Source organism: Mesoplodon bidens, assembly GCF_964165515.1.
Source record: "Mesoplodon bidens genome assembly, chromosome: 11".
Taxonomy (NCBI): Eukaryota; Metazoa; Chordata; class Mammalia; order Artiodactyla; family Ziphiidae; genus Mesoplodon; species Mesoplodon bidens.
In genome coordinates, this window is record NC_138167.1 from 41,915,837 (window position 1) to 41,942,141 (window position 26,305).

General features: G+C 42.4%; 1 protein-coding gene across 2 annotated transcripts in view; it reads right to left on the bottom strand.

The window, feature by feature from the left end:
* Window positions 1–296: 296 nt before the first annotated feature.
* The window catches only part of LOC308624561 (17-beta-hydroxysteroid dehydrogenase type 6), a 33,020-nt gene continuing 7,011 nt past the window's right edge, over window positions 297–26,305 (bottom strand). The window contains exons 1-5 of one of the 2 annotated variants that reach the window (XM_081247886.1): window positions 23,998–24,083; window positions 11,810–12,136; window positions 8,465–8,723; window positions 4,418–4,581; window positions 297–1,972 (exon numbers count right to left, since the gene is read on the bottom strand). In XM_081247886.1, the coding sequence (XP_081104012.1) occupies window positions 1,755–1,972; window positions 4,418–4,581; window positions 8,465–8,723; window positions 11,810–12,122 (954 nt within the window). In that variant the 5' untranslated portion in view covers window positions 12,123–12,136; window positions 23,998–24,083 and the 3' untranslated portion in view covers window positions 297–1,754. Of the gene's footprint in view, window positions 1,973–4,417; window positions 4,582–8,464; window positions 8,724–11,809; window positions 12,137–23,997; window positions 24,084–26,305 lie in introns of those variants that run through there. The other variant, XM_081247887.1, reaches the window with a different exon arrangement.

Consider the following 26,305-nt stretch of genomic DNA (forward strand, 5'->3'; position numbering starts at 1 on the left):
AAGGGTTGGGGGAAGGGATAGTTAGGGAGTTTGGGATCGATATGTAAACACTGCTATATTTAAAATGGATAACCAACGAGGACCTACTGTATGGCACAGGGAACTCTGCTCAATGTTATGTGGCAGCCTGGATGGGAGGGGAGTTTGGGGGAGAATGGATACATGTATAAGTATGGCTGAGTCACTTTGCTGTGCACCTGAAACTATCATAACATTGTTAATCAGCTATACTCCAATATAAAATAAAAAGTTTTTAAAAAACATTAAGAAACTATTATAAATTAGAGTACAGGGACATGAAAATTAAATCAAAGTGTGATCCTGTATTGGATCAGTTGAAATGGAATGGATAATTCTGTGATCTATTTAACTATCTAAAGAATACTACTGAAAGTATTCTGAAATCAGAGAAAACAGGCAAAAAAAATTAAAGTGAATAAAAAATTATGCAAATAAAAAAGCAAGGTAGGGAGTTCTCTGGTGGTTAGGATTCCAGGCTTTCACTGCCGTGGCTTGGGTTCAATCCCTGGTCAGGGAACTTAGATCCCACAAGCCTCAGCATGGCTCAAAAAAAAAAAAAAAAAAAGAAAGAAAAAGAAAGGTAATAATTAACTCCAAGAAAAACAAAAAAATTCACATGCTAATAATGCAAACACTATTAATTTAACTGAAATGTGATAAAAATTATATTAGAAATATGGGGATAAAGGAAATGGTCAGGAAAGTGGTGTAAAAAGCTAAATTCTCATTTACCCTAACAGGAAGTTAACTGAGAATATCTAAAATTAATAAATCATGAAAAACAGTATGAAGTATATTATTCAGAAATATAGCAGTAAATACCAGAAAAAATAGCTAAAAGTCAAAAGCATTCACCTCTGAGGAACAGCAATGAAGGTGGCAAACTGTTTGTTGTGTTTTCATTTTTAAGCTTTTGAGTATTAACTGAATTTTTAACTATGTATGTGTATATTATTTTGATTTAAAAATTAAAAATCATTTCTTTTTAAATAAGGAAGAAATATATCCCAAAACAGTTGGCAAATAGGGAGGAGAAAACAAAATTAAACATTTATTAAAAGTACCAAAGTATAGGGCTTCCCTGGTGGCACAGTGGTTGAGAGTCCACCTGCCAATGCAGGGGACGTGGGTTCGTGCCCTGGTCTGGGAAGATCCCACATGCCGCGGAGCGGCTGGGCCCGTGAGCCATGGCCGCTGAGCCTGAGCGTCCGGAGCCTGTGCGTCCGGAGCCTGTGTGTCTGGAGCCTGTGCTCCGCAACGGGAGAGGCCACAACAGTGAGAGGCCCGCGTACCGCAAAAAAAAAAAAAAAAAAAGTACCAAAGTATAGACCCATTTCAAGTTAAGGATAAACAGACCCACATTTATCAACAGTCCCTGAGCAATAGTTTATCACAGCACAGAACAGCTATTCATTTACATTAAAAAATAACATCAAAACAAGCTAAATTGTTTCCGGTCTACTCTGTTTAATAGGGCAAGGAAGATTGATGCATTTTGGAAATACTATCATCAAAAAATGGTTAAAATAGTAAAGATTCATCACCTAAAGGAGTAAGCTTTGGATATCTGGAATAAAAACCTATTGGTTCTCTGATGGTGCCAGATAAATGAGTTTAGGCAAAAAAGCTTATTGTTACAGAAAGTATAGATGATACATAAAGATTATTGGGACACTAACAATCAATTTCAGATTTTTGTCTTCTTCATTTCAAGATCCACCAACCAGTTTTCTTTAGACTGCCTGGGCTGGTTTGGGCCAAGATCTAGTCAATATGTAGTCTGCCAGTGATGTAGGTAAATAAGATAGAGGGATGAAGAAAAATTGAGCATCCCAGCCAGCTGAGTATCGAGTGCGGGGATGCACAGATGTCACGGCATGTTCCATACAGTCAGTAACCAGGTTCAGGTTTGTGCTACAACTCAACAACCCTTGTTTCAGGAGATCGTGATCTGTATACAAAAAGAAAAATGGTGGTCAGCAATCTTATTGCTTATATTTTTAAGATCCTGTTGCATGCAGTCACAGAAGTCTAACTACATTTAATTGCCACAAGGATTAGGCCAGTCAGACCTGTGCTTCCCAATATAACAGCCACTAGCCACATGTAGCTAATGAGCACTTAAAATACAGCTAGCATGACTAAAAACTGAATTTTTGGGCAGGTGGGAGGTGTTGCCGCGCAGCACAGCTTGCAGTATCTTAGTTCCCCAACCAGCGACTGAAGCCGGGCCCCAGCAGTGAAAGCGCCAAGTCCTAACCACTGGACTGCCAGGGAATTCCCTGAAAACCGAATTTTTAAATTTAATTAATTTTAATTTTAAAACTCAATTCTGTTATTGGAAAACTTTTAAATATGTTTGGAATGATATAGGTATGTGAATCTACTTTTTCAACTGGAAATTTTTTAACATCTTTATTGAGATAATTCACATTCATAAAAACCATCCATTTAAAGTATACAAATCAATGACTTTTAGTATATCCAGAGTTGTGCAACCATCATCACAATCTAAGTTTAGGACATTTTCATCATCCCAAAAAGAAACCCCATACCCATTAGCAATCACTCCCATTTCCTGCCAACCCACCCAGCCCTAGGCAACCACCAATCTACTTTCTGTCTCTATGGCTTGCCTTTTCTGGACACTTCATGTAAATAGAATCATACATTGTGGTCTTTTGTGACTGGCTTCTTTCAGGGGCAAAATGTTCTCAAGGTTCATCCTGTCATAGCATGGATCAGTACTTCATTTCTCTTAATTGCCAAGTAATATTCCATTGTAGGGCTATACCACATTTTGTTTACCCGTTCAACAGTCGATGGACATTTGAATTGTTTTCACCCTGGGGCTCTTATGAATAATGCTGCTGGTAACCATAAATTGTATTAATCCAAATACAGAAGAAGTACCTCCTAGGAAAATTTAGCATGCAAGTTGAGATGTGCTATAAGTGTAAAATACACACCAATTTTCAAAGACTAATAGGAAAAAGAATATAAAATATCTTATTAATAGCTTTTATATTGATAATAAATGTTGACATGATAGTATTTTGGATATATTGGTCTTAAATAAAATGTATTATTAAAATTTATTTAACCTGTTTCTTTTCCTTTTTTAAAAAGTAGCTACTAAAAAACTTAAGATTACATATGTAGCTCTCATATATCTGTTGGACAGCACTGATCTAGATTATTCTGATCCATGGACAAGTATATGAACAATTTCAACTCCTTAAATCATGAAATACATATATCCCTCCTTTTACATATGGTCACTTCTTAGTAAATTCTATTTTCCTTTGATTTCTATTGCCAAACTACATGTACTCGCAAGGGGAAACGAATTCCCTAATAGTTTAAAACTTTAGGTGGAGAAGAGCTTAGAACAATGGCTGTGCCCCTGACATGTTAGGAACTGTAGTTCTCTAGCTTGAGTTCTGAGAGGCTGAGGAAGTTTTCTGTCAGCTTTTCCTTGTTCCAATTTCTCTCCCCTCTGTTGATGGTGACCCTCTTAGGGCTGATGCACCCAGAAGACAGGGTTGTAGGTCGGGACTCTTCTGTCTGCACATCCCCCTTCTTCTTTTCCCTGTACCGCAATATCACCCAAAGCCAGGGACAGGGCTACTGCTACCCACCACGGGGCCTTTTTGTGAAAGGGAAAAGAGAGCTGCTCACACTTCTCTGTGTGAAGAAAAAGCATCCCTTCCCCCTAGGAAGGTGCAGGTCCACACAGTGTGCATGACTTAATTCTACTTAGAGGACTGCCTTCCTTGTTCCCCCAAAACTGCCTCCTCCTCCAGATCATCAGAATGACATTCTTACACGAAATTAAACCATCTCACTCCTACAAGGCTCCCAGGGCCTGCACATGAGGTCTAGCCTCTGGGAATGGCCAATAGGGCCCTGCAAATCCGGTCCTAACTCACTTACCTCTCCCCACCTATATATACCCTCCCTCCCCTCACAATAAAATGTGGAGTTTGTGGCTAGGCTGTTACCCAAAGGGTAGATAATATTGAAGGCTGAACTTTAGTTAAGCAGGCCCCCCACACCAGTCCTGACAAACTGTGGAGGAGCATCCCCTCCCAAGACCCAGAGGCTCCATGCCTCTAACCATGTAATACCTCCCTGGTGCTCAGGTGGCCAGGCTCACAGGTGACAAGGCAGGGCAGGCCCTGGCCCTAGGCTGCCTATATGGCCTCTTCCTCAGCTACAACAGCCATCACCAAGCCAACCATGAAGGCACTGGGACCTTCCTGAACCCCTCTTGTCTTGGGAAGGCTTTGTTTAAGGAGCTTTTTTCTCAGAAGATCTACCAATCACTCTCCACCAACCCTCTTTGTCCTTCTCATGCAAGGTTATCCATTATACCATCAAAAGAAAAGCTCACAGGTATCAAAAAACTTCTGTCCATAGGACTCCTTAATATGCACAGGGACTTCTTTCCAGACTTGTTTCATTGCCTCTGAGGACTTCTGCATATCTGTCATTCCTGTTCTGAAGTAGCCAGGTTCAACTATGCTGATTTTCACCCCAAAATGTTGAAGCTCACGCCTAGGAAAAAAAAATCCTCAAGTTAACTCCTCTGATTGAAAGATACCACAATTTCAATGTTCTCAGGGAAAAAACAAAACAAAACAAAAAATAGTTGTAAAAACACCTTTACTGAATATTTTAAAGAATAAAGAAATGGAAAGGAAAAAATTAAAATTTTAAACATCCCTAGATGCAACAATTGGGACATGATTATACAAACTACCATAACCATTCAATCCCACACCCACTCATTTAACAGAGTTATTAAGTTTCTACCATGTGCTATACACTGGAAATATGAAAAATACAAGGAATAATAAAGAAAATTAGCATTTTTATGGCATCTACTGTGCTAAGTGTTTTACATGCACAATCTCAGTAAATTAAGACTCTGTTCACCACCCCAAAAAGCTCACAGTGGGTGAGTCTGACAAGTAAGCAAATAATTGCAATACAATTCAAAAGAATTTAAAGGAGAGGTATTCAAGGAGCTACGTAAGTAGAGAGGAGGATGTAGATTTTCTGAGGGAGTCAGAGAAGGCTTCAGTGAGGAGAAAATGTTTCAGTTGAGCCTCGAAGGATAAAGAGGAAATTTCCCAGTGAGGAAAGAGGTGGAATGGAATACCAGGCAGCAGAAACTGCACACACAGAGCAGGGGGCTGTGCAAAATTACAGTGTGTTCAAAGATTGCAAGAGACCGTTAGTGGAATATGATGTGGGCACTAAAATTACAGGCCATTGGTCATTCCAGAATATTTGGGTTAGTTCAAAAAACAGTTCCAAAAATACTTATCAGGAGCTGTGTATGTACCAGGCACTGTGCTAAGTGCTGCCTTCACCACGTAAAGTAAGATGACATGGTGCACCATGTGAGAGGTATTCTCTCAGTACTCCAGGGACAGTGATGAGGGGTGCTCCCTGATCTAGAGGTTCAAGCAGCCTTACTCGAGAAGATGAAGTCCAAGCTGATGTCAAGGAGAAATGTTTGGAACCATGGTCCATAAGAAAGTAAAACATAAAGCATCATGAGCCTCTAAAGCCATGAGTGGTTCTCAAAGTGTAGACCCCAGATCAACAGCATCAGCATCTGGGAGCTTGTTGGAAATGCAGATTATTGAGCCCCAGTCCAAACTTACAGTCAGAAACTCTGGGGGTGAGAACCAATAATCTGTCTGAACAAGCCCTTCAGGTGGCTCTGAGGCATGCTAAAAGTTAAGAACCATGGCTCTAAAGGAGAAGCCTCCCTTATCAAACCAAAACCTAAAACTTTCCAAGTCAGAGCTTCAGAAAATGATTCTCCAGGTGCCTGTGTGTGCTGGGGAAGAAGGAGGGGCTACGCAAGCCAGGGGTGCTTCAGCCCTCTACATTGCACTTCCCTTTGCAGCTTTCTCACAGATTCCCAACACACCACAGTATCTCGAGCCCCTCTAAAACTCCAGTTCAAGTGTGGGACAAAACTTCCTTTTCCTGTTTAATCCTTAGCACAATTAAGGCAAACTGGAATTTTCTAAAGGAATTAGTGATTTAAAGGTTGGAAGGGCATATCTTTGTTCTTGGTCTGGGAATGAGTCAAGGAGTCCAAGAGTCATGAGTGGTAGTAAATCAGCAGCAGCAGCCCTGTGGAAATAGACAGGATGTTGGGTAGGCAGAAAGCCAGGCAAGGTGCCTGCCACATAGTAACAATTCATGTAGTGTCCACTGTTATTTCCCTATTCCCTTCCTAAGCAGATAATATATGCACAGTGTATTAGATATATACCAGTCATGGCATGTGGTAGGCTAAATAATGGCCCCCAAAGATATCAGGTCCTAATCCCTGGAACCTGTAAATGTTACCTTATGTGGCAAAGATTTTGCAAGTTTGATTGAGTTAAGGATCTTGAGATAGGAAAGCTGTGCCAGATTATCTGGGTGCATCCTAAATGCAATCACAACTATCCTTATAAGAGAGGCAGAGGTGGATTTGAAGACCAACAGAGGAAGAGAAGGCAGCGTGATCATGAAAGCAGAGATTGGAGTGATGTGGCCACAAGCCAAGGAATGCTGGCGGCCACCAGAAGCTGGAAGAGGCAAGTAATGAGTTCGCTCCTAGAGCCTCCGGAAGGAACATGGCCCTGTCAACAACTGATTTTAGCCCAGTGATACTGATTTCAGACGTCTATACTCCAGAACTGTGAGGGAATAAACATGTGTTGTTGTAGGACACCACACACCATAAATTACTTGTGGTAATTTATTACAGCAGCCATAGGAAGCTAATACATGGTGCCTATAATATTTATAGCTCATTTCCAAGTGAAACTGCCCTAGAGTCAGCCCCTGCTAAAGGAGAGTCTGTGCAGCACTATTTTGTACCATGTGACTGCACCCTCATGTCTATAGCTGACTGGATCAGGAATGGTACTTGATGGGAGGAGAGCCCCTCTCAGGACTAGACAGTGACTCTGCCTGTTATTACCTATATGGCCTTGGCAAACTACTGAACTTCTGTGCCTCAGTTTCCATAGATATAGTCAATACAATAAAGATAAAATAATTCCTTCCTGGGCTTCCCTGGTGGCGCAGTGGTTGAGAGTCCGCTTGCCGATGCAGGGGACGCGGGTTGGTGCCCCGGTCCGGGAAGATCCCACATGCCACGGAGCGGCAGGGCCCGTGAGCCATGGCCGCTGGGCCTGTGCGTCTGGAGCCTGGGCTCCACAACAGGAGAGGCCACAACAGTGAGAGGCCCGCATACCGCAAAATAAATAAATAAATAAATAAAAATAATTCCTTCCTCATTGGGTTGCCATGAAAATTAAATGATTTATTAGATGGAAAGTACTCACAACAGTGCCTGACACATAATAAGTGCAAAAAATATCACATGATGCGGTGTCACCCGGCACACAAAAAATGAACTCAGCCAGTAGGAATCTCTGTCTCAGAAATTAAAATATAAGGGGGACTATAAAAAGAAGGAGCAACTGATAGAGGGGCATGAAGCTGAAATGATGTATTTTAAAAAACCAGGAGGTAGAGGCAGGGCGATTAGGGATTGTGGCAAACTGAAGCTATAAGAAAGAAAAGAAGCTATTAAATAAAGAAAAGATATACAGAGTAAAGGGATGGAAAAAGTTAGTTAGAAGCAGATGAGCACCAGAAAGAGTCACTGTGAAGAAACGAGGACAGGTTTACTTTAAGGAGGAAAGAAGACAGTCATCCTCTCTCCAGAAATGAAATTTTCTTAAGGATAAGTCTTGAGAGTTAAAATGTGATGTGGTGACAGTAGACAGAGACTCAGGGTCAAAACACAGGTCTGCCAAATCATGGTCGTTGCAGCTGAACTTTGAGAAAGATACCAAAATCTGAGCCTCAGTTTCCTGTATAAAACAGACTAGTAATAATACCTACACATCAGATTTTGGAAGTGATGAAATAAGATAATGCAGATGAGGGCTTCCCTGGTGGCACAGTGGTTAAGAATCCGCCTGCCAATGCAGGGGACACGGGTTCGAGCCCTGGTCCGGGAAAATACCACATGCCACAGAGCAACTAAGCCCGTGCGCCACAACTATTGAGCCTGCGCTCTAGAGCCCGCAAGCCACAACTACTGAGCCCATGTGCCACAACTACTGAGCCCACATGCCACAACTACTGAAGCCTGTGTGCCTAGAGCCTGTGCTCCGCAGCAAGAGAAGCCCTGGTAATGAGAAGCCCGCGCACCACAATGAAGAGTAGCCCCCACTCGCCGCAACTAGAGAAAGCCTGTGCGCAGCAACGAAGACCCAACGCAGCCAAAAATAAAAATTTTTTTAATTTTAAAAATTAAAAAAAAAAGATAATGTAGGTGAAATTGACTAGCATGGTGTCTAAGACATATTTAAGTGCTCAGTAGTTGCTTTTGTTTTAACTTGAGAGTTACCTCAGAATATCTGAAAAGGCTTCCACTCCATACTTGGTGGAACTGTAGACTCCTCCAAAGAAAGCAATTCTTCCCAGAATGCTGGAGACATTGACAATCCTCCCCTGTGCTCTCCTTACCAAGGGAAGCATGCTCAAGGTCACCTCTATCAAACCAATGAGGTTCACTTTGAGGGTATTCATACAGGCCTCAATCTTCAGCCACTCAGTGTAGCCATGTGGGTGAAAAGTGCCTGCGTTGTTGACCAGACCCCAGAGCCCTGAAACAATAAAAATCAAAGCAGGAGTTCAGTTTCACACAAAAACGACAGACTTCTACCTTGATCAATCTTCCTGCTGAAGACAACTAAAAATGCTAGACAAAACATATTTTTTCAATCTTCTTAAACACATCTATCACTAAGAAGGTAAAGGAAATTCAGGCCAAAAACTAAGAGAAGGCACAAATCCAGAGGATAAACAGAACCCTGATGCTAGCTTTTGATTCGAGGGAATTTGCCAACCAGTGTGAATTTGAACTTTAGTATTTATAGCATCAAAAAACATATACAGGGCTTCCCTGGTGGCGCAAGTGGTTGAAAGTCTGCCTGCCGATGCAGGGGACACGGGTTCGTGCCCCGGTCTGGGAAGATCCCACATGCCGCGGAGCAGCTGGGCCCGTGAGCCATGGCCGCTGAGCCTGCGCGTCCGGAGCCTGTGTTCCGCAACGGGAGAGGCCACAAGAGTGAGAGGCCCGCGTACCACAAAAAAACAACAAAAAAAACATATACAGGGCTTCCCTGGTGGTGCAGTGGTTGAGAATCTGCCTGCCGATGCAGGGGACACGGGTTCGTTCCCTGGTCCGCGAGGATCCCACATGCCGTGGAGCGGCTGGGCCCAAGAGCCATGGCCGCTGAGCCTGCGCGTCCGGAGCCTGTGCTCCACAACGGGAGAGGACCCAACAGTGAGAGGCCCGCGTACGACAAAAAAATTTTAAAAATTAAAAATAATAATAATAAAATTAAAAACATATACAATAAGAAGACATGAAGTCCAGAGCGCACCTAAGGTAGGGAGTCTAATAAAAGACACTTTCTGCATTAAACTGGAATCCTAAATGGCTACACTATCACTTTAGGGATAGAGATAGAAAGGACTTCCAAAGGACTGAAAGTAAAACTGCCTATCTTGAGCTCTGGTGTTGGGGGGAGGAGGGAAGAATTGGACCCAAGGACCAAAAAGAAAAGAAGATTTGGTGGAGATGAGATAATAAGAGTCCTTCCTCCTTTAGATTTGGTGAGTTTGAGGTTCCAGCAGAATTTCCAGATGAGAAAGCCAGCAAGTAGTTGGGAATTCAGGGAAGAAATAATTTAGAAATCAAGGACAAAAAGGTAATAGGTTAAACTATGGGTAACTAGGGTCCATTCAACATTTGTTGAGCCCTTAACATGTACCAGACAATATGTCGGAAACTGGAAATACAATAATGGGTAAGAGAGGTCCATGTCCTCAAGGAGCACACTCTCTAACAGATGGGAAAACAATAAAAATAATAATAACAATACAGTAGAAATAAACCACTGTGCACAGCACAGAGGCTATAACTACCCATAACTCCTGACTAGAGTCAAGAACATCCTCAGGTAGGAATAATATTTTAAAGTCAATTTTCTAATTTAAAGTAAATTTTAAAAAAATAAACATTCTTCAATCCAAACAAAACAATTTTATTACTAGTTTGCAACTCCTAGGATGAATATATATTTAAGAGGTCCAATTATCAGGATCTATTGAATCATAAAACAAGTGGAGGAAAAAGAAGGGGATCAAAGGGGATTTGTATAATATCCAGAGAAAATGAAACTTAGAAAAGAGGATTTATCCATAATTGCCAAAAATTAAAACCAACAATGATGTCCTTCAGTAAGTGAATGGATAAACTGTGGTACATACAATGGAATATTATTCAGTGATAAAATGAAATGAGCTATCAAGCCACAGAAAAACATGGAGGGACATTAAATGCATATTGTTAAATGAAAGAAGCCAGTCTAAAAGACTTCATACAATATGATTCCAAATACATGACATTTGGAAAAAGGCAAAACTATGGAAACAGTAAAAAGCTGTGTAGTTGCAGGGTTTGGGGGGAGGTGGGGAGAGCAGAGGAGATGAATAGGTGGAACACAGAGGATTTTTAGGGCACTGAAATTATTCTACCTTGTATTGTACTATAACGGTAGACACGGGATATTTTACACTTGGCAAAACCCATAGGACCGTACAACACAAAGTGGATCCTAATGTAAACTAAGGACTTTAGTTAATGATAATGTATCAATATTGGTTTATCAATGTAATAAATGCACTACACCAACGCAAGATATTAATAACAGGAGAAACTGTAAGAGGGGGGTTGTATATGGGAACTCTGTACTTTGCAACTTTTCTATAAACCTATAACTGCTCTAAGAAATACAGTCTATTAATTACAAAAAGTAAAATAGGGCTTCCCTGGTGGCGCAGTGGTTGAGAGTCTGCCTGCCGATGCAGGGGACACGGGTTCGTGCCCCGGTCTGGGAAGATCCCACATGCCGCGGAGCGGCTGGGCCTGTGAGCCATGGCCGCTGAGCCTGTGCGTCCAGAGCCTGTGCTCCACAACGGGAGAGGCCACAACAGTGAGAGGCCCACATACCGCAAAAAAAAAAAGAAGAAGAAGACCAAAGGCTGACTTCCAGGGATGTCTATATTTTAGATAGTAGCCAAGGGAAGAAGAATCAGATTCTTAAGAACACCTTGAAAATTCTTCAGACATAAAGAATTGCGGTTATAATACTCCACTTGCGGGGCTTCCCTGGTGGCGCAGTGGTTGAGAATCTGCCTGCTAATGCAGGGGACACGGGTTCGAGCCCTGGTCTGGGAGGATCCCACATGCCGCGGAGCAACTAGGCCCGTGAGCCACGACTACTGAGCCTGCGCGTCTGGAGCCTGTGCTCCGCAACAAGAGGCCGCGATAGTGAGAGGCCCGCGCACCGCGATGAAGAGTGGCCCCTGCTTGCCACAACTAGAGAAAGCCCTCGCACAGAAACGAAGACGCAACACAGCAAAAATAAATAAATTAATTAATTAAAAAAAAAATACTCCACTTGCAAGGTGAGATAACAGCCTCAAATCTACTGGGTTCATTTTTCAGTGCAACATTGTTAAGGAAATGAAACACTGCAGAAGATAACAACTGTCCTTCAAATGACAAAGCCAGCTTTTCAAGCCCTGCTTTTGAGATTATATATATATAATATATATATACACATAAAACTTTAACATCTCCATTCCTAAGTAAATGAAAGAAGAAAATACTTCTCCATACCTCTGTCCCCAACACGCTCCTTCACCCACTCAGTGGCCGCAGCGACGCTCTCAGTCTTGGTGACGTCCAGGATCACCGTCTCCAACCTGTCTGATGTCTGGTTCCTCAGCTGCTCGGCCCCCTGCTCCGTCAAACACGCAGCCAGCACCCTCAAGCCTCGCAGGTCCAGCTGCCTGGCCAGCAGGTTCCCAAAGCCCGAGTCACAGCCCGTGATGAAGATGAACTTGTCCTGGAGGTGGCTCACCACCTGCCTCTCCCGGTACCAGCGCAGGAGGTAGTACAGGCCCACAAGGACCGCCAGGTACAGCCACATGGTGAGGGGACCTCCTTCGAAAGAAAAAGAAGAGGGACTTCCCTGGTGGTGCAGTGGCTAAGAATCCGCCTGCCAATGCAGGGACACGGGTTCAAGCCCTGGTCCAGGAAGATCCCACATGCTGCGGAGCAACTAAGCCCGTGCGCCACAACTACTGAGCCTGCGTGCCACAACTACTGAAGCCTGCACGCCTAGAGCCCGTGCTCCGCAACAAGAGAAGCCGCTGCAATGAGAAGCCTGCGCACTGCAATCAAGAGTAGCCCTCTCTTGCCGCAACTAGAGAAAGCCCACGCGCAGAAATGAAGACCCAACACAGCCAAAAATAAATAATTTTTTTAAAAAAGAAAAGAAAAAGAAGAGCTTTCATTTTATTCCTTCCTTTTTTCTTTAACTAGTATTTACTGAGTATTGACTATGTGCCAGGCATTGCACTAAGTGCTGGGACTCAGTATTAACTAATACTTGGTCCTACTCTCTAGCCACAGTCTAGAGGGGGGAGTCAGGGAAGTAACCAAACAAATGCACTGCAATGTGGTAGGTGCCAAACAGAAGTATATACAGTCTAATGAGACTATAAAGGAGGGTGACCCACTGCCTGCAAAGTTATAAACAGATTCACAGAGGCAGTGATTTTGGAGCTACTTCCAACAAAATAGTTAGTTCAAAAAGTGGACAAGGTGGGTGGCGGGGGTGGGGTGGTGTGATGAATTGAGGGATTGGGATTGACATATATACACTAATATGTATAAAATGGATAACTAATAAGAACCTGCTGTATAAAAAAATAAATAAAATTCTAAAAAAAAAAAAAGTGGACAAGGATAAAAGGACATTCCAGGCAGCAATAGTGTGTGCATGAATGGAGTGGTGAGCAGCATAAAACTTCCTGATACCTATGAGAAGTTCAGGTGATGCAGAGAGCACACGGAGGAAGAAATGGAAGATGAGGTAGTGAAGGGCCAGGCTAGGAAGGGTCCTGTGGGTCACACTAAGGAATCTGGAGGTTATCTTATAGGCAACAAGGGTGTGCCATTAGAAGGTATTAAACTGAAGACTAAGATGTCCAGATTTAGCTTTAGAAAGATCTGTCTCACAGTGGGAGAGGAAGATGGATTAAACAGGGAGGGGTGTGATGAAGGCAAAGAGATTAGTTAAGAGACCCAGCAGTTTGGGTGAGACATTGCAGCCAAAGCAGTTTGTAAATATAGACCAATCAGATGCATTATTGAAATGAGTGTTCAGAGATGCCTACCTTTCTATATGTAGTTCTAGAGAAACATCCACCATTTGGGGCAATCTATAGTTGTTGGCTGAACTAACATATGACTCATAAAGTCATAGGTAGAGGTCAAAGATGGGTGTGGGCCCACTAGGACATCATAAGGCCTACACAATGCCTACCTTAGCTTGGCTTTAAGGTCTTCCCAGTGCTCTGGCCCTTGATTTCCTTCTTAGCTTTCTCTTTTACCACACCTCTTTTGCACCCTACTCTTATAGTCATAACAAGCCCCTTGCAGTACTCTACACAGTACAGGCTTTTCATGCCTCAGTATACAACTCTCTCTACAATTCCTTCTTTCCCAGCTCTCATCCACTTGACAAATAATACTCATCTGTTAAGCCTCCACTGAACCATCATTTTCATTCAACAAACATCAATTCAACATCTACTATGAGTCAGACATGATGTTAGGCACTGATACACATAAGTGGACAAAACAAGGTTCCATTATTCATTGAATTCACACTCTAAGTGTAAAGACTGACAAGAAAACAATGCAATATACAGTCGTCCCTTGGTATCCACAGAGGACTGGTTACAGGACCCTTCACAGATACCAAAATCTGAAGATGTTTACATCCCTTATGTAAAATGGCATAGTATTTGCATATAACCTATGAACATCCTCCCGTACACTTTAAATCATCTCTAGATTACTTATAATACTTAATTCAATCTAAGTGCTATGGAATAGTTGTAAACACAATGTAAATGCTATGTAATGATAATTAGTTATAAAAACAATGTAAATGCTATGTAAATAGTTGCTGGCATGCAGCAAATTCAAGTTTTGCCTTTTGGAACTTTCTGGAAATTTTTTTTTCTAATATTTTTGATCTGTGGATAGTTGAATCTGCAGGTGCAAAACTTGTAGATATGGAGGGCCAACCACAATAGAAGTAAGGGCAGGATGCTGTTGGAGCATTCAGGAGAGGCTTCCAAGCCAGTCCAGGGAGATCTGAGAAGTTTCCTAGTGAGAGTAAAATATAACTTGAGATCTAAAGCATAATAAAATAAAAACAAAAGCAGCTAATGCTTGCATAGCACTTGCTGTGTATCAGGCCCTGTTCTAAGCATTTCACATATATTAACTTATTGAATTCTCACAACAGCCCCATAAGGCAGGTCCTGTCAATATCCCTGCGTGCCGGTTCAGATGCCAAGACAGAACTAGACATGCAAGGGACTCATTGAGGGAAACAACTTATAGAGAATAAAGGGGGAAAGTGCAGGAATAGGTGCCAATACATGTCTGACACCTCTGAAAGAAGGGAGAGAAGAAAGAAGGAATTAAAAGGAAGAAACTTTAACTACAGTTCAGCCCTGAGAAAGTCTCAGCTAGGCTGATGAGGGTCCTTGAGCAAAGACTGCCAGTAGAGTCCCACATTGGGCCGAACTGGTTAGAACTTTCAGTCCCACCTCCAGGGAGAGGAGAGGGGCTGGAGATTGAGTTTAATCACTAATGGCTAATGATTTAAATTGATTATGCCTAAGTAATGAAGCCTCATCAAAACCTAAAAGAACAGGGTCCAGAGAGCTTCCAGGTGAACATATGGAGATTCAGGGAAAGTGGTGTACTTGGAGAGGGCATGGAAGCTCTGCGCCCTTTCCCAGTAACTTGCCCTAAGCATCTCTTCCATCTGGCTGTTCCTGAGTTGTATGCTTTTTTAATAAACTAGTAATCAGATAAGTAAAATGTTTCTGTGAGTTCTGTTAGTCACTCTAGCAAATTAATCGAAACCAAGGATGGGGCTGTTGGATCCTCCAATCTATAGCCAGTCCATCAGAAGCACAGATGATAATCTGGGCTTGCCACTGGTGTCTGAAGTGAGGGGTGAAGAGGGTAGTTTGTAGGACTGAACACTTGACCTGTGGAATCTGATGTTGTCTCCTGGTAGTTAGTGTCAGAACTGAGTTGAATTGTGGGACACCTAGCTGGTGTTGCAGAGAATTGCTTGTTGTAATTGGGTCCAGAACTGTTAAGGGTATAGGGGAATAAAATCAGAGGAGGCAGTGAAGGGGAGAAAACAGTGGATAGAGACATTTAATACTCCCTCCCTCCTCTTCTCTTTCTCTCCTTTTCCCCCTCCCCCCACCTCCCTATTATCTCCCCTCCCCCAAGCTTTCTGCTCTCTCCAATCTGAGAGCTCTGTGTTCTCTAGCCAGCTGCCTCTGTTCTGCCCAACTGTCATTCTCTGGTGCACTGTAGTAACAGAGCTTCATCCTGCTTGTTTACTGACTAAAAGGGTAATTTCCTGATGCCAGTCAAAGATGAAAATCCATTTCCCCCATTAGGAAGAAGCTTGGAACCCACAGCCTCTCTAGGTATTACTATTCAACCATCACAGAGCAAGAAGACTAAACCTGCAGAAGAAATATGCCAGGCCAGGCAGAATCCCAAAACGTGAGCCAAAAATGAACATTAATCAAATACCTGCAGATGCCTTGACTATTTCAAATATCTACATCCCTTGACCTGACCATTTTCTGAGGTTCTGTCCTGTATTTCTAATTTCCTTAAGTACTCTCCAGCCACCTGTGTAGCCAGAAACTCAATATATCCGAGATAGAACACATCATATTTTCTCCTAAAACTGTCTCCTCCAGTATTCCCAATTTCTATTTGCATTACTTTTTAGTCTTAAGGATCTGACACTTCCTCTTCCTTGCCCCATGCATTCCCTCAGGAGACGAGGCTGTAGAGTCTAGCTCTCTAGTATCTGGGGCACCTGTCCCCTCCCCTTCATTCCTATGGCCACATCCATTGTTCAAGCCTTCAACATTCAGTACCTCTTGCTTGGCCTATCATAGAAGCCTTCTCACCATCATCCCCAGTGTCAGTCCCTTCCCCTCTCCTCCACATGGTGCTGTCTGGTTAATTTGCCTAAAGCACAGCTCTGGTGATGTCACTACCTGAAAAGCATCCAACCTACTAAATAAAATGTAAATCATCTTAATCCATGATTGGGCCTCAACCTTATCTCCCGCTCCTCCCACTCACATGGCCTGTGTTCCATCCAAACCAAACAGCCTGCTGCTCTCCATTTATTCATGTTCTGCTCTTTCCATGCTTCAGATCTGTGGTCTCACCATTCCCTTTGCCTGAAATGCCCTTCTTGCTCATCTATGCATGTCAGTATACTACCTGTCCTGCAAGACTCAGCAAATCACACTTCCTCCACATAAAGCCATCTCTGAATTATCAACAGCAGGTCTGCTCTCCCATAACAATCTATTCATACCTCTCCTGTGTAGCTCATCTCTCCAACTGGACTGGTACTCCTGGGGTTGTTCTGTGATCAATTCATCTTTATACACAGCACCTACTTCAGGGCTTTGGTCCAGTATATAAGTGAACTAAATAAACAGTTACCACTTCTGGAAGAGCCTGTTTGTTTTTAATATATATTCAGAAAACAGTGCCACTGTACCCAATTGATCAACTATGGTTGTGCATCACCATTTTATTTGCTGCATTATTTTTCTTTTTCTTGAAAGTAGCAACTATAATATAATACATAGTAAGTGTTTCTACAAATTTTTTCCTGCTCTATAGATATTTAGAAAGTGTCTAACGTCATGAAGACACAGAGAAGCAAGTGTAAGCCAAGACTGTGCTTCCTCACCCTGACCATTCTGCCTGGCACCTGGTACAAAGCCTTTGACTACTCTTTGGCTCCTCCATCTTCCTCACTCTTCATATTCAGTCACTTTCCAAACCCTAGAGATTCTTTAATATTATCTCTTGCATCTCTGCCCTTCCTTACATTCTACCTTGGTTTTTACCTTCACTCTTCTTACCTGGCCTAAAGCCTCCTAAATTATCTCCCCATTTCCAGTTCATTCTACACACCACTGCTGGATGAATTTTTCTCAAGCCCTGTCATGCCATTCCCTTTCAGCAGTCCCCAGTGGTCCACCATATACAGGATAAACTCCTCACCAGATGATTCTAGGCCCTCCACTATAGTCCATCTCACAAATGTCAGCTTGCAGTCTAGTTAGAAAACTCACTGTTTCTCAAACCTGCCAGTGTATTTTGGCCTCTAGAGCTTTGCTCTTGCTATTTCCTCTGCTCGTTCACTGAAACAAGCAGTTATGAAATATCAAATCTGCACCAAGTTCTGGGTTAAGTGCTGAGAATACAGAGATGAGCGTAACCTAGTGCCTACCCTTAAGGAGCACACAGAACTGCTGGGGGATATAAAAACAGAAATAAATTATTAAGAAAATGTGGAAAGGACAACAAGAGAAAGTGCTTATTTTTGCCTAAGGTGTCATGGAAGAGGTAGCGTTAGAGGTGAACAGAAGCTCAGTGCACTAAGCAGAATGAAGAGAAGCATACCTCAGGCAGCAGGAACAGGATGGGAGACGGCACAGAGGTTTATAAGGCTATATGCCATGGAGTAGCAAAAGGTGATGCTGCTGGAAAGACAGGTAGGGGCCTGATCATGAAAGCCCTTGGTTGGCATACTAAAGAATGTAGGACTTCCCTGGTGGCACAGTGGTTGAGAGTCCGCATGCCAATGCAGGGAACACGGGTTCGATCCCTGGTCCGGGAAGATCCCACATGCCATGGAGCAACTAAGCCCGTGTGCCACAAGTACTGAGTCTGCGCTCTAGAGCCCACGAGCCACAACTACTGAGCCCATGTGCTGCAACTAGTGAAGCTCACGTGCCTAGAGCCCGTGCTCCGCAACAAGAGAAGCCACCGCAATGAGAAGTCCATGCATTGTAACGAAGAGTAGCCCCTGCTCTCCGCAACTAGAGAAAGCCTGCGTGCAGCAATGAAGACCCAACACAGCCAAAAATAAAAAATAAAAAAGAATGTAGATTGTGTCCTGAATTTTATCATTTATGCATTCAATTAACATTTTTTGAGCACCCACTACGTGCCAGGCACTGTTAAGTGCTGACCACTCACATACTGCTGATGGCAACGTAAAATGGTATAGCTGCACTGGAATCTTGAAAACATTATGCTTAGTTGAAAAAGATCACATATTGTATGATTCAATTTATATGAAATTTCCAGCATAGGCAAACCTATAGAAACAGAAAGTAGGTGAGTGGTTGCCTAGGACTGGATTGGGGGAGTTGGGGGAAAATAGGGAGGGTGACTGCTAAAGTGTAAGGGAATTCTTTTGGGAGTAATGAAAATGTTCTAAAATTGATTGTAGTGATGGTCACACAATTCTGTGAATATACAAAGAGCTAATGAATTGTATACTGTAAATGGGTGAATTGTATGTGTGAATTATACCTCAATAAAGTTTTTAAATAAATAAAATAGACATAATAAATATGTTATAAGAGGGTATGCACTTTGGAAAAAAGAAAAAAAGCAGGGACTTCCCTGGCGGTCCAGTGGTTAAGACTCCACGCTTCCACTTCAGGGGGCATGGGTTCGATCCCAGGTCGGGGAACTAAGATCCCACATGCCACACCTCACAACCAAAAAAAAAAAGAAAAACAGCAGAGTAAGGGGGATCAAGAGGGCTGAAGGGGGGCAGTTTGCAGCATTAAATATGGTGATCAGAGTAGGCCTCACTGAGAAAGCAACATCTGAGCAAAGACAGACAGGAGGCAGAAGAGTTGAACATGAAACAGGTATTTGAAATATGCAAGAGGCAGATGTCCTAGGATCTAGTAATTAGATGGGATAGTCCTAGGAAAATTCCCAGTTTAAAATCCCTGAGATGCAAGGATGGTTGAATATACACAAGAATGTATCAATAAATGTGATATAGCACATTAACAGAATGAAAGATTAAAATCATATGATCATCTCAATAGATGGAGAAAAGCATTTGACAAAATTCAACATCCTTGCAGGATGAAAACTCTCAACAAATTGGGTATAGAAGGAACATGCTTCAACATAATAAAGGCCATATATGACAAGCCCACAGCTAACATCATACTCAATGGTTAAAGACTGAAGGCTTTTACCTCTAAGATCAGGAACAAGACAAGGTGCCCACTCTCACCACTCCTATTCAATGTAGTACTAGAAGCCCTAGCTAGAGCAATCAGGAATGAGAAAGAATAAAAGGCATCCAAATCAGAAAGGAAGAAGTAAAATTCTCTCCATTTGCAGATAATATAGTCTTGTATATAGAAAATGCTAAACACTCCACAAAAATCTGTTAGAACTAATGAGAAAATTCAGTAAAGTTTCAGGATTAAAAAAAAGGAACACAGAAAAAATCAGTTGCATTTCTATACACTAACAATGAACTATCTGAAAAAGAAAAAGAAAAATTCTATTTACCATAGTATCAAAAACAATAAAATACTTAGGAATAATTTAACCAAGGAGGTGAAAGAACTATACAATGAAAACTACAAGACTTGACTAAAGAAACTGTAGAAGACACAAACAAATGGAAAGATATCCCATATTCATAAATCAGAACAATTCATATTATTTTTTTGGTTTTTTTCTTTTAATTTTATTTATTTATTTGTTTGTTTATTTATTTATTTATGGCTGTGTTGGATCTTCATTGCTGCACGTGGGCTTTCTCAAGTTGCAGTGAGTGGGGGCTACTCTTCATTGTGGTGCGAGGGCTTCTCATTACAGTGGCTTCTCTTGTTGTGGAGCACAGGCTCTAGGAGCGCGGGCTTCAGTAGTTGTGGCTCACGGGCTCTAGAGCACAGGCTCAGTAGTTGTGGCACACGGGCTTAGTTACTCTGTGGCATGTGGGATCTTTCCGGACCAGGGCTGAGACTATCTACAATGAACTATAGAGGTCATCTGGCCATCCCCCAGCCTGAGATTCCCTTTCTGCTCTCCCCACTTAGCAGAGTGAGCTCTTCTCCAAGGGAAGGGTATTTATTTTTGTGGATGGGGCAATGTAAGTATGGGAGAAAAAGTAGAGTCTAGGGGAAGAGGAAAGAAAGGTATAAAAAGGTGTGGAGAAGTAGGAAGTGTCCAGGGGCTCCAGGAGGAAGCAGAGATGGCTTAATCTCTGCCTAAGCACCCACCAGGGTGTCCCTTCTTTGTTCCTCCCTCCCCATCATCAGTCTCCAGATCCCATCCTCACCAGCCCAGGTCTTGGTCAGTGACAGGGCCCCAGGGAGGAAGCAGGAAGGTTTGGGGCCCCATGAATTGACCTCTCTGGTTGTCTTGGAATCTGGAGTGAACATAGGGTCACGAGCCATTGGTACAGATATTAGAAATGTTAATATTGACTACTGCCCCTGATTGGTTTCTCTACAACCTGGAAACCCAACAGAAACTAGCCATGATACTATGTCAGCTGTCTCTCAGTAGAGCAACCAAAAAGACCTGACACAGGTGTGAAAATGAAAGGGAAAACCAAGGGAAGGTCCTAGGGAGATTGGCAATCCTCAGTGCTTTAGGCTCTCTGCTAAACTGGGCTTCCCCACCTAGTCATTGTGCTTGGGGTGTGCTGAAGACTCTCATATCCAAACCTGGAGGTGTTTCAGGCTTCCATGATTTTCCTCTTCAGCAACATTGCAGAACATATTCCATTTCTCAGAACACTTTTTCTGGAGTCTGTTATGATACCAATGAGACTACTTGGCTAATTCCCTGCTTACTTTTCCTTTTATTCCTTTCCAAGGATCTCTCTGCATGAGTTCCCCTACCCCCAACCCTGACTTTGTGGATAACATAGAAATATGAGCATGGATTCTGAAGCCAGATTACTTGGGTTCAAATCAGGCTTTACCATTTACTTGTTGTGTGGCCTTGGGCAAGTGAATTAACCTCTCTACCTGTGTGCTCATCTTCAAAATGGGAAAAGAACCCTTCAGTGATTTGTTGGGAGAGTTAAATGAGTTAATGTGTGTAAAGCACTATGTAATTTTTAGATATTATTAGTATTATTTTGGTGGTTGTTGTTTTATTATTGCCATTCTGGGCCTTTCTCCCTGAGCCCTACCACATCCATTTTTTCTTTTTTTTTTTTTTTTTTTGGCTGTATGTGGGCCTCTCACTGTTGTGGCCTCTCCCGTTGCGGAGCACAGGCTCCGGACGCACGGGCTCAGCGGCCATGGCTCACGGGCCCAGCCGCTCCACGGCATGTGGGATCTTCCCAGACCGGGGCACGAACCCGTGTCCCCTGCATCGGCAGGCGGACTCTCAACCACTGCGCCACCAGGGAAGCCCCACTTTTTCACAATATGTGCAACTCCAGGTATAGCAACATCCTTAGTCATTTCTATCTGCTTTTTATCACAACATTGGGCCATACTGGTTCACCCTGACTTTCTTCAGTCTCAAGCAGAGGGCTTCTCTCTCCGCACTATAGCACATGGCAAAGTAAAGAATAGCTTTTATTCCCTTCTTTTAAATCTTCAGACCTGGGCTTGTCTATAAGCTCCAAACAGTCTAGTCACTGATCCTAAGAGTGAGTCTATAAAGAGCACATGGATTCATGGACCGATAGATCCATCGTGACATTCTTTGTTCTCACATTGGGCATACAGACTAGGTGTTACTTTAAAACAAAGAATGTTGCCCACCATCCAGTTCTACAAGGATCAAGTCATTAGCCTCTGCAGTCACTGACCAGCAGTATACTCTGAAAAGAATTCAGGATGAAAAATGTGATAAGGCACTCTATGCTTTGGAAAAACAGATGCCTTAGATAGAGATATCTCAGGGGGAAAATTTTAATGAACCCAGATTCTTGCATCTTCTCATACAGAGAAAAGCACTAAAATCATTAACTAAGATATCTGATCCTCATGATTAGTAGTAACCTTTTACCAAGATGTATGCTTGACTGCACACATTCCCTAGCCAAAATCATACATATACTGGCTTCTCCCCCTACCCCATTGGAACAGTTCCTCAGAGCTCTCTGAGAGGCTGTCTCTCAGGCTATAGTCTTCAGTAAGACCTTGAATAAATTCAACTCACAGCTCTTACACTGTGTGGTTTTCTTTCAGTTGACATACTCAAGCCAACAATTGTTTATCACAGTTAGATGCCACTATGCACCAACCATAATGTTTTAACTGAAAAAGGCTGACAATGTCAAGTGTTGGCAAGAACAATCAAGCACTGCTATTGAAAGAGTAAGTTTATTCAATCAATTTGAAAAAAACAGTTTGTCATTATCTGCTGAAGATAAAGATCCACCTTCCCTATACCCATAGATTCCATTTTAGGTATTTAACAACAACAAAATATGTGCACCATAAGAAGGGTTTGCAGCAGCAATATTTGTGATAGCCAAAAGCTGGAAACAACCCAAACATGCACAAAGAGTAGAATGGATAAATAAGTTGAGATATGTTCATGTAATGGAATGCTATACGGTGACAAAAACAAACTATAGCTACACACAATTACATGAATGAATCTCATAAACATAATATTGTGATACAAAAGAACACATACTATATTATTCCATCTACACAAAGTTTTAAAGAGACAAAACTAATCTAGGTTGCTACAAAAGATTACTGGTTGGGCTTCCCTGGTGGCGCAGTGGTTGAGAGTCCGCCTGCCGATGCAGGGGACACGGGTTCGTGCCCCGGTCCGGGAAGATCCCACATGCCGCGGAGCGGCTGGGCCCGTGAGCCATGGCCGCTGAGCCTGCGCGTCCGGAGCCTGTGCTCCGCAACGGGAGAGGCCACAGCAGTGAGAGGCCCGCGTACCGCAAAAAAAAAAAAAAAAAAAAAAAGATTACTGGTTGCCTTTAGGGAGGAGGAAGGGGTCCACGATTGAGAAAGGTATTAGTGGGTTGTTTACAGTGCTCATAATGTTCTATTACTTGACCTGTGTGGCTGTTAACAGAAGTATTAATTTTGTGAAAATTCATTGAACCATCCACCTATGTGTTCTCAACTCAAATTAGAAAAATAAAAATACTGCTTTTATTAAAAAGAGAAGAAAAGAAACAGTGTGAAGAAAATCACTTCTGTGTTTGTTATAAAATTCTTATCAAGAACACTGTGCATCTATACACTGTACAAGATCCCACATGATAAATCCTGTGATGCATTTAGTACCAGGAAAGATTTTGTCTTTTCTAAGTAAATAGTATACCATTGATTATTTTTAAATTATATAGTTCTGCATATTACCTTAGAAGTTTAAGGCCAAATTTAATGTTCAATCATAGTATTTCTATTAGTCCTTGTAGACAGCACTTTTTTCTTCTCTCCTCTCTTTCATCACTTTGATTTTCTATTTCTTTTTATGTTTCCATTTGCATTTTAATAACTTTTTTGTATATATGTCTTTTACGGTAAGTTACCTCAAACTCTTTTTGAAGATGCTACATTGTCCAAGCATAAAACTTAACAGATTTCCCAACCTCAGTCTCATCCCAAAAGCTGACTCAATCCCTCTGCCAAGTGGGAAAAAATTAGCAAATACTCCAGCAGCTGACGCCTTGTAATGGCATAAATATATTTATATTTATATTTATATTTATATATATACACACATATATGAAATATGATATATATGAAATATAGTAAAAGTATATATACACACATATATATATCATACTTCATTTCATATCAGTATATGAGATTTCACAAAGAGAAAGGAAAAATGTTACCTGAGGAATTCTTGTTTGGGAATGTACATCAGATTTCACCTACCTTTGGAATTTTATTTCTTCTCTGTTCTCCACAGGATTAGAAATGTAACAAGTGAGAAGGAATAATGGGACTATTAAACCCTTGTTTACTGGTCACGTGGGTAAAAAAAAGAAAGAAAAAACAATTTCGCCACTCCCACTGCAAAGAGCTTGCTCGCAGTAGGAGATGGGGGTAGGGTTAGGGCAGGACACAAACTAGACCACAGAGCTTCAGCAACACAGTTCCCAGGACTTAATTATATAAGGCCACTCTTGCTTACGCAACAGTTCACAAACTTACCCCACAGCTCCCAGCATTATAATAAAAGAGCTGGTTTTCCACATTGCCAAGAATTCCAATTTACAGAGCATACCCAGGGGGCTCCTATTTATAAGTATAAAATCACTCTCAACTTCTAAACAATACTTTCTCAAACTCCAAAAGAATAAAGATCAGAAAAGCAGAGAACACAATGGCAATGAAATTTCTTTCAGAAATCAAAGTTGAAGGGTCTTTTAAGAAAATTAAAAACCATAATCAAGATCTTCAAAAAAAATTTTTTTTTAACTTAAAAAAATTTTTTTAAAAACATCTTTCTCAGGACTTCCCTGGTGGTGCAGTGGTTAAGAATCTGCCTGCCAATGCAGGGGACATGGGTTCAAGCCCTGGTCCGGGAAGATCCCACATGCTGCGGAGCAACTAAGCCCGTGCGCCGCAACTACTGAAGCCCGCACGCCTAGAGCCCGTGCCCTGCAACAAGAGAAGCCACCGCTCGCCACACACACACACACACACACACACACACACACACACACACACACACACACACACACACACACACACACACACACACACACACACACACACACACACACACACACACACACACACACACACACACACACACACACACACACACACACACACACCCCCCATTTGCTCAGGAAGAGTCCCGTCCTGGAGACTTCAGAGGACTTCATGAATCCCCACTGGGCAGGGTTCCTTTCCTTTCCCCCACGCTGCCCACCCCCCGCTTCCTCACCTCCTTCACAACACCGCCCTCTTGTGGTCAGAGTCCAGGCTGCTCCACTCCTCTGTGCCAAGCCCACAGTTCTCACCAGTGTCATTCTTGCTCAACTGGAGAATCAGATCTGTTACAGCCAAAATTAAAAGTAGAAAGCCCCCATCCTCTGAGTAAGTTGGAGCCTCTGCTGGAGTCAGGGAGCGGGGAAACAGAGTCCCCTTTTAGATTGCCAACCTGAGATCAGCTTCTGCAAACTGGGGCTCTCAGCCTTAATGCTGTGAGACACCTTTCCAAAAGAGCTGCAGCTGGACAGGAATAAAGATGCAGACGTAGAGAATGGACTTGACGACACAGGGAGGGGGAAGGGGAAGCTGGGACGAAGTGAGAGAGTGGCATGGACATATATACACTACCAAATGTAAAATAGATAGCTAGTGGGAAGCAGCCGCATAGCACAAGGAGATCAGCTCCGTGCTTTGTGTCCAACTAGGGGGGTGGGATAGGGAGGGTGGGAGGGAGATGCAAGAGGGAGGAGATGTGGGGATATATGTATATGTATAGCTGATTCACTTTGTTGTACAGCAGAAACTAACACACCATTGTAAAGCAATTATACTCCAATAAAGATGTTAAAAAAAAAAAAAAGAGCTGCAGCTGCTTCGTGTCCTAATCCACTCTAGCAAATTAATCAAACCCAAGGAGGGAGTTGTGGGAACCTTCGATTTAAAGCCAGTCAGTCAGAAGCACAGGTAACAACCTGGGCTTGCAAGTGGCACCTGAAGTGGGCGGGGGAGTCTTGTGGGACTGAACCCTTAACCTGTGGAATCTGACACTATCTCTGGATAGATAGTGTCAGAATTGAGTTGAACTATAGGACACCTAGGCTGGAATCCAAAGAGTTGGTTTGGATGTGTGGGGAAACACACCCATGCCCCACAATGGAACTGGTATCAGAATTCTTCGGCACCCTTTCACAACTCTCTCCTCTCTTGGCTCCTATGAAATCACACTCTCCTAGCTCTCCTGCTTCTATTCCTATTTGTTCTCATTGTCCTTTGCTGGTTTCTCTTCCTCTACCCAATTTTTAAAGTCAATATCTTTAAGAGTTCTATCCTGTCCCTTCCTCTCTTCTCACTGTACACACCCTCCTTGTTTGGGGACCTCAGTCATCATCAGCTTCAACCCTGATCCGAGTTCTAATGACTTGCAAATCTCTGCCTTCGGTCAAGACCTCTCCTGACATCTAGCTCCTCATATCCAACTACCTGCTGGGCATCTTCCACTTGAATTCATCCATTCATTCCA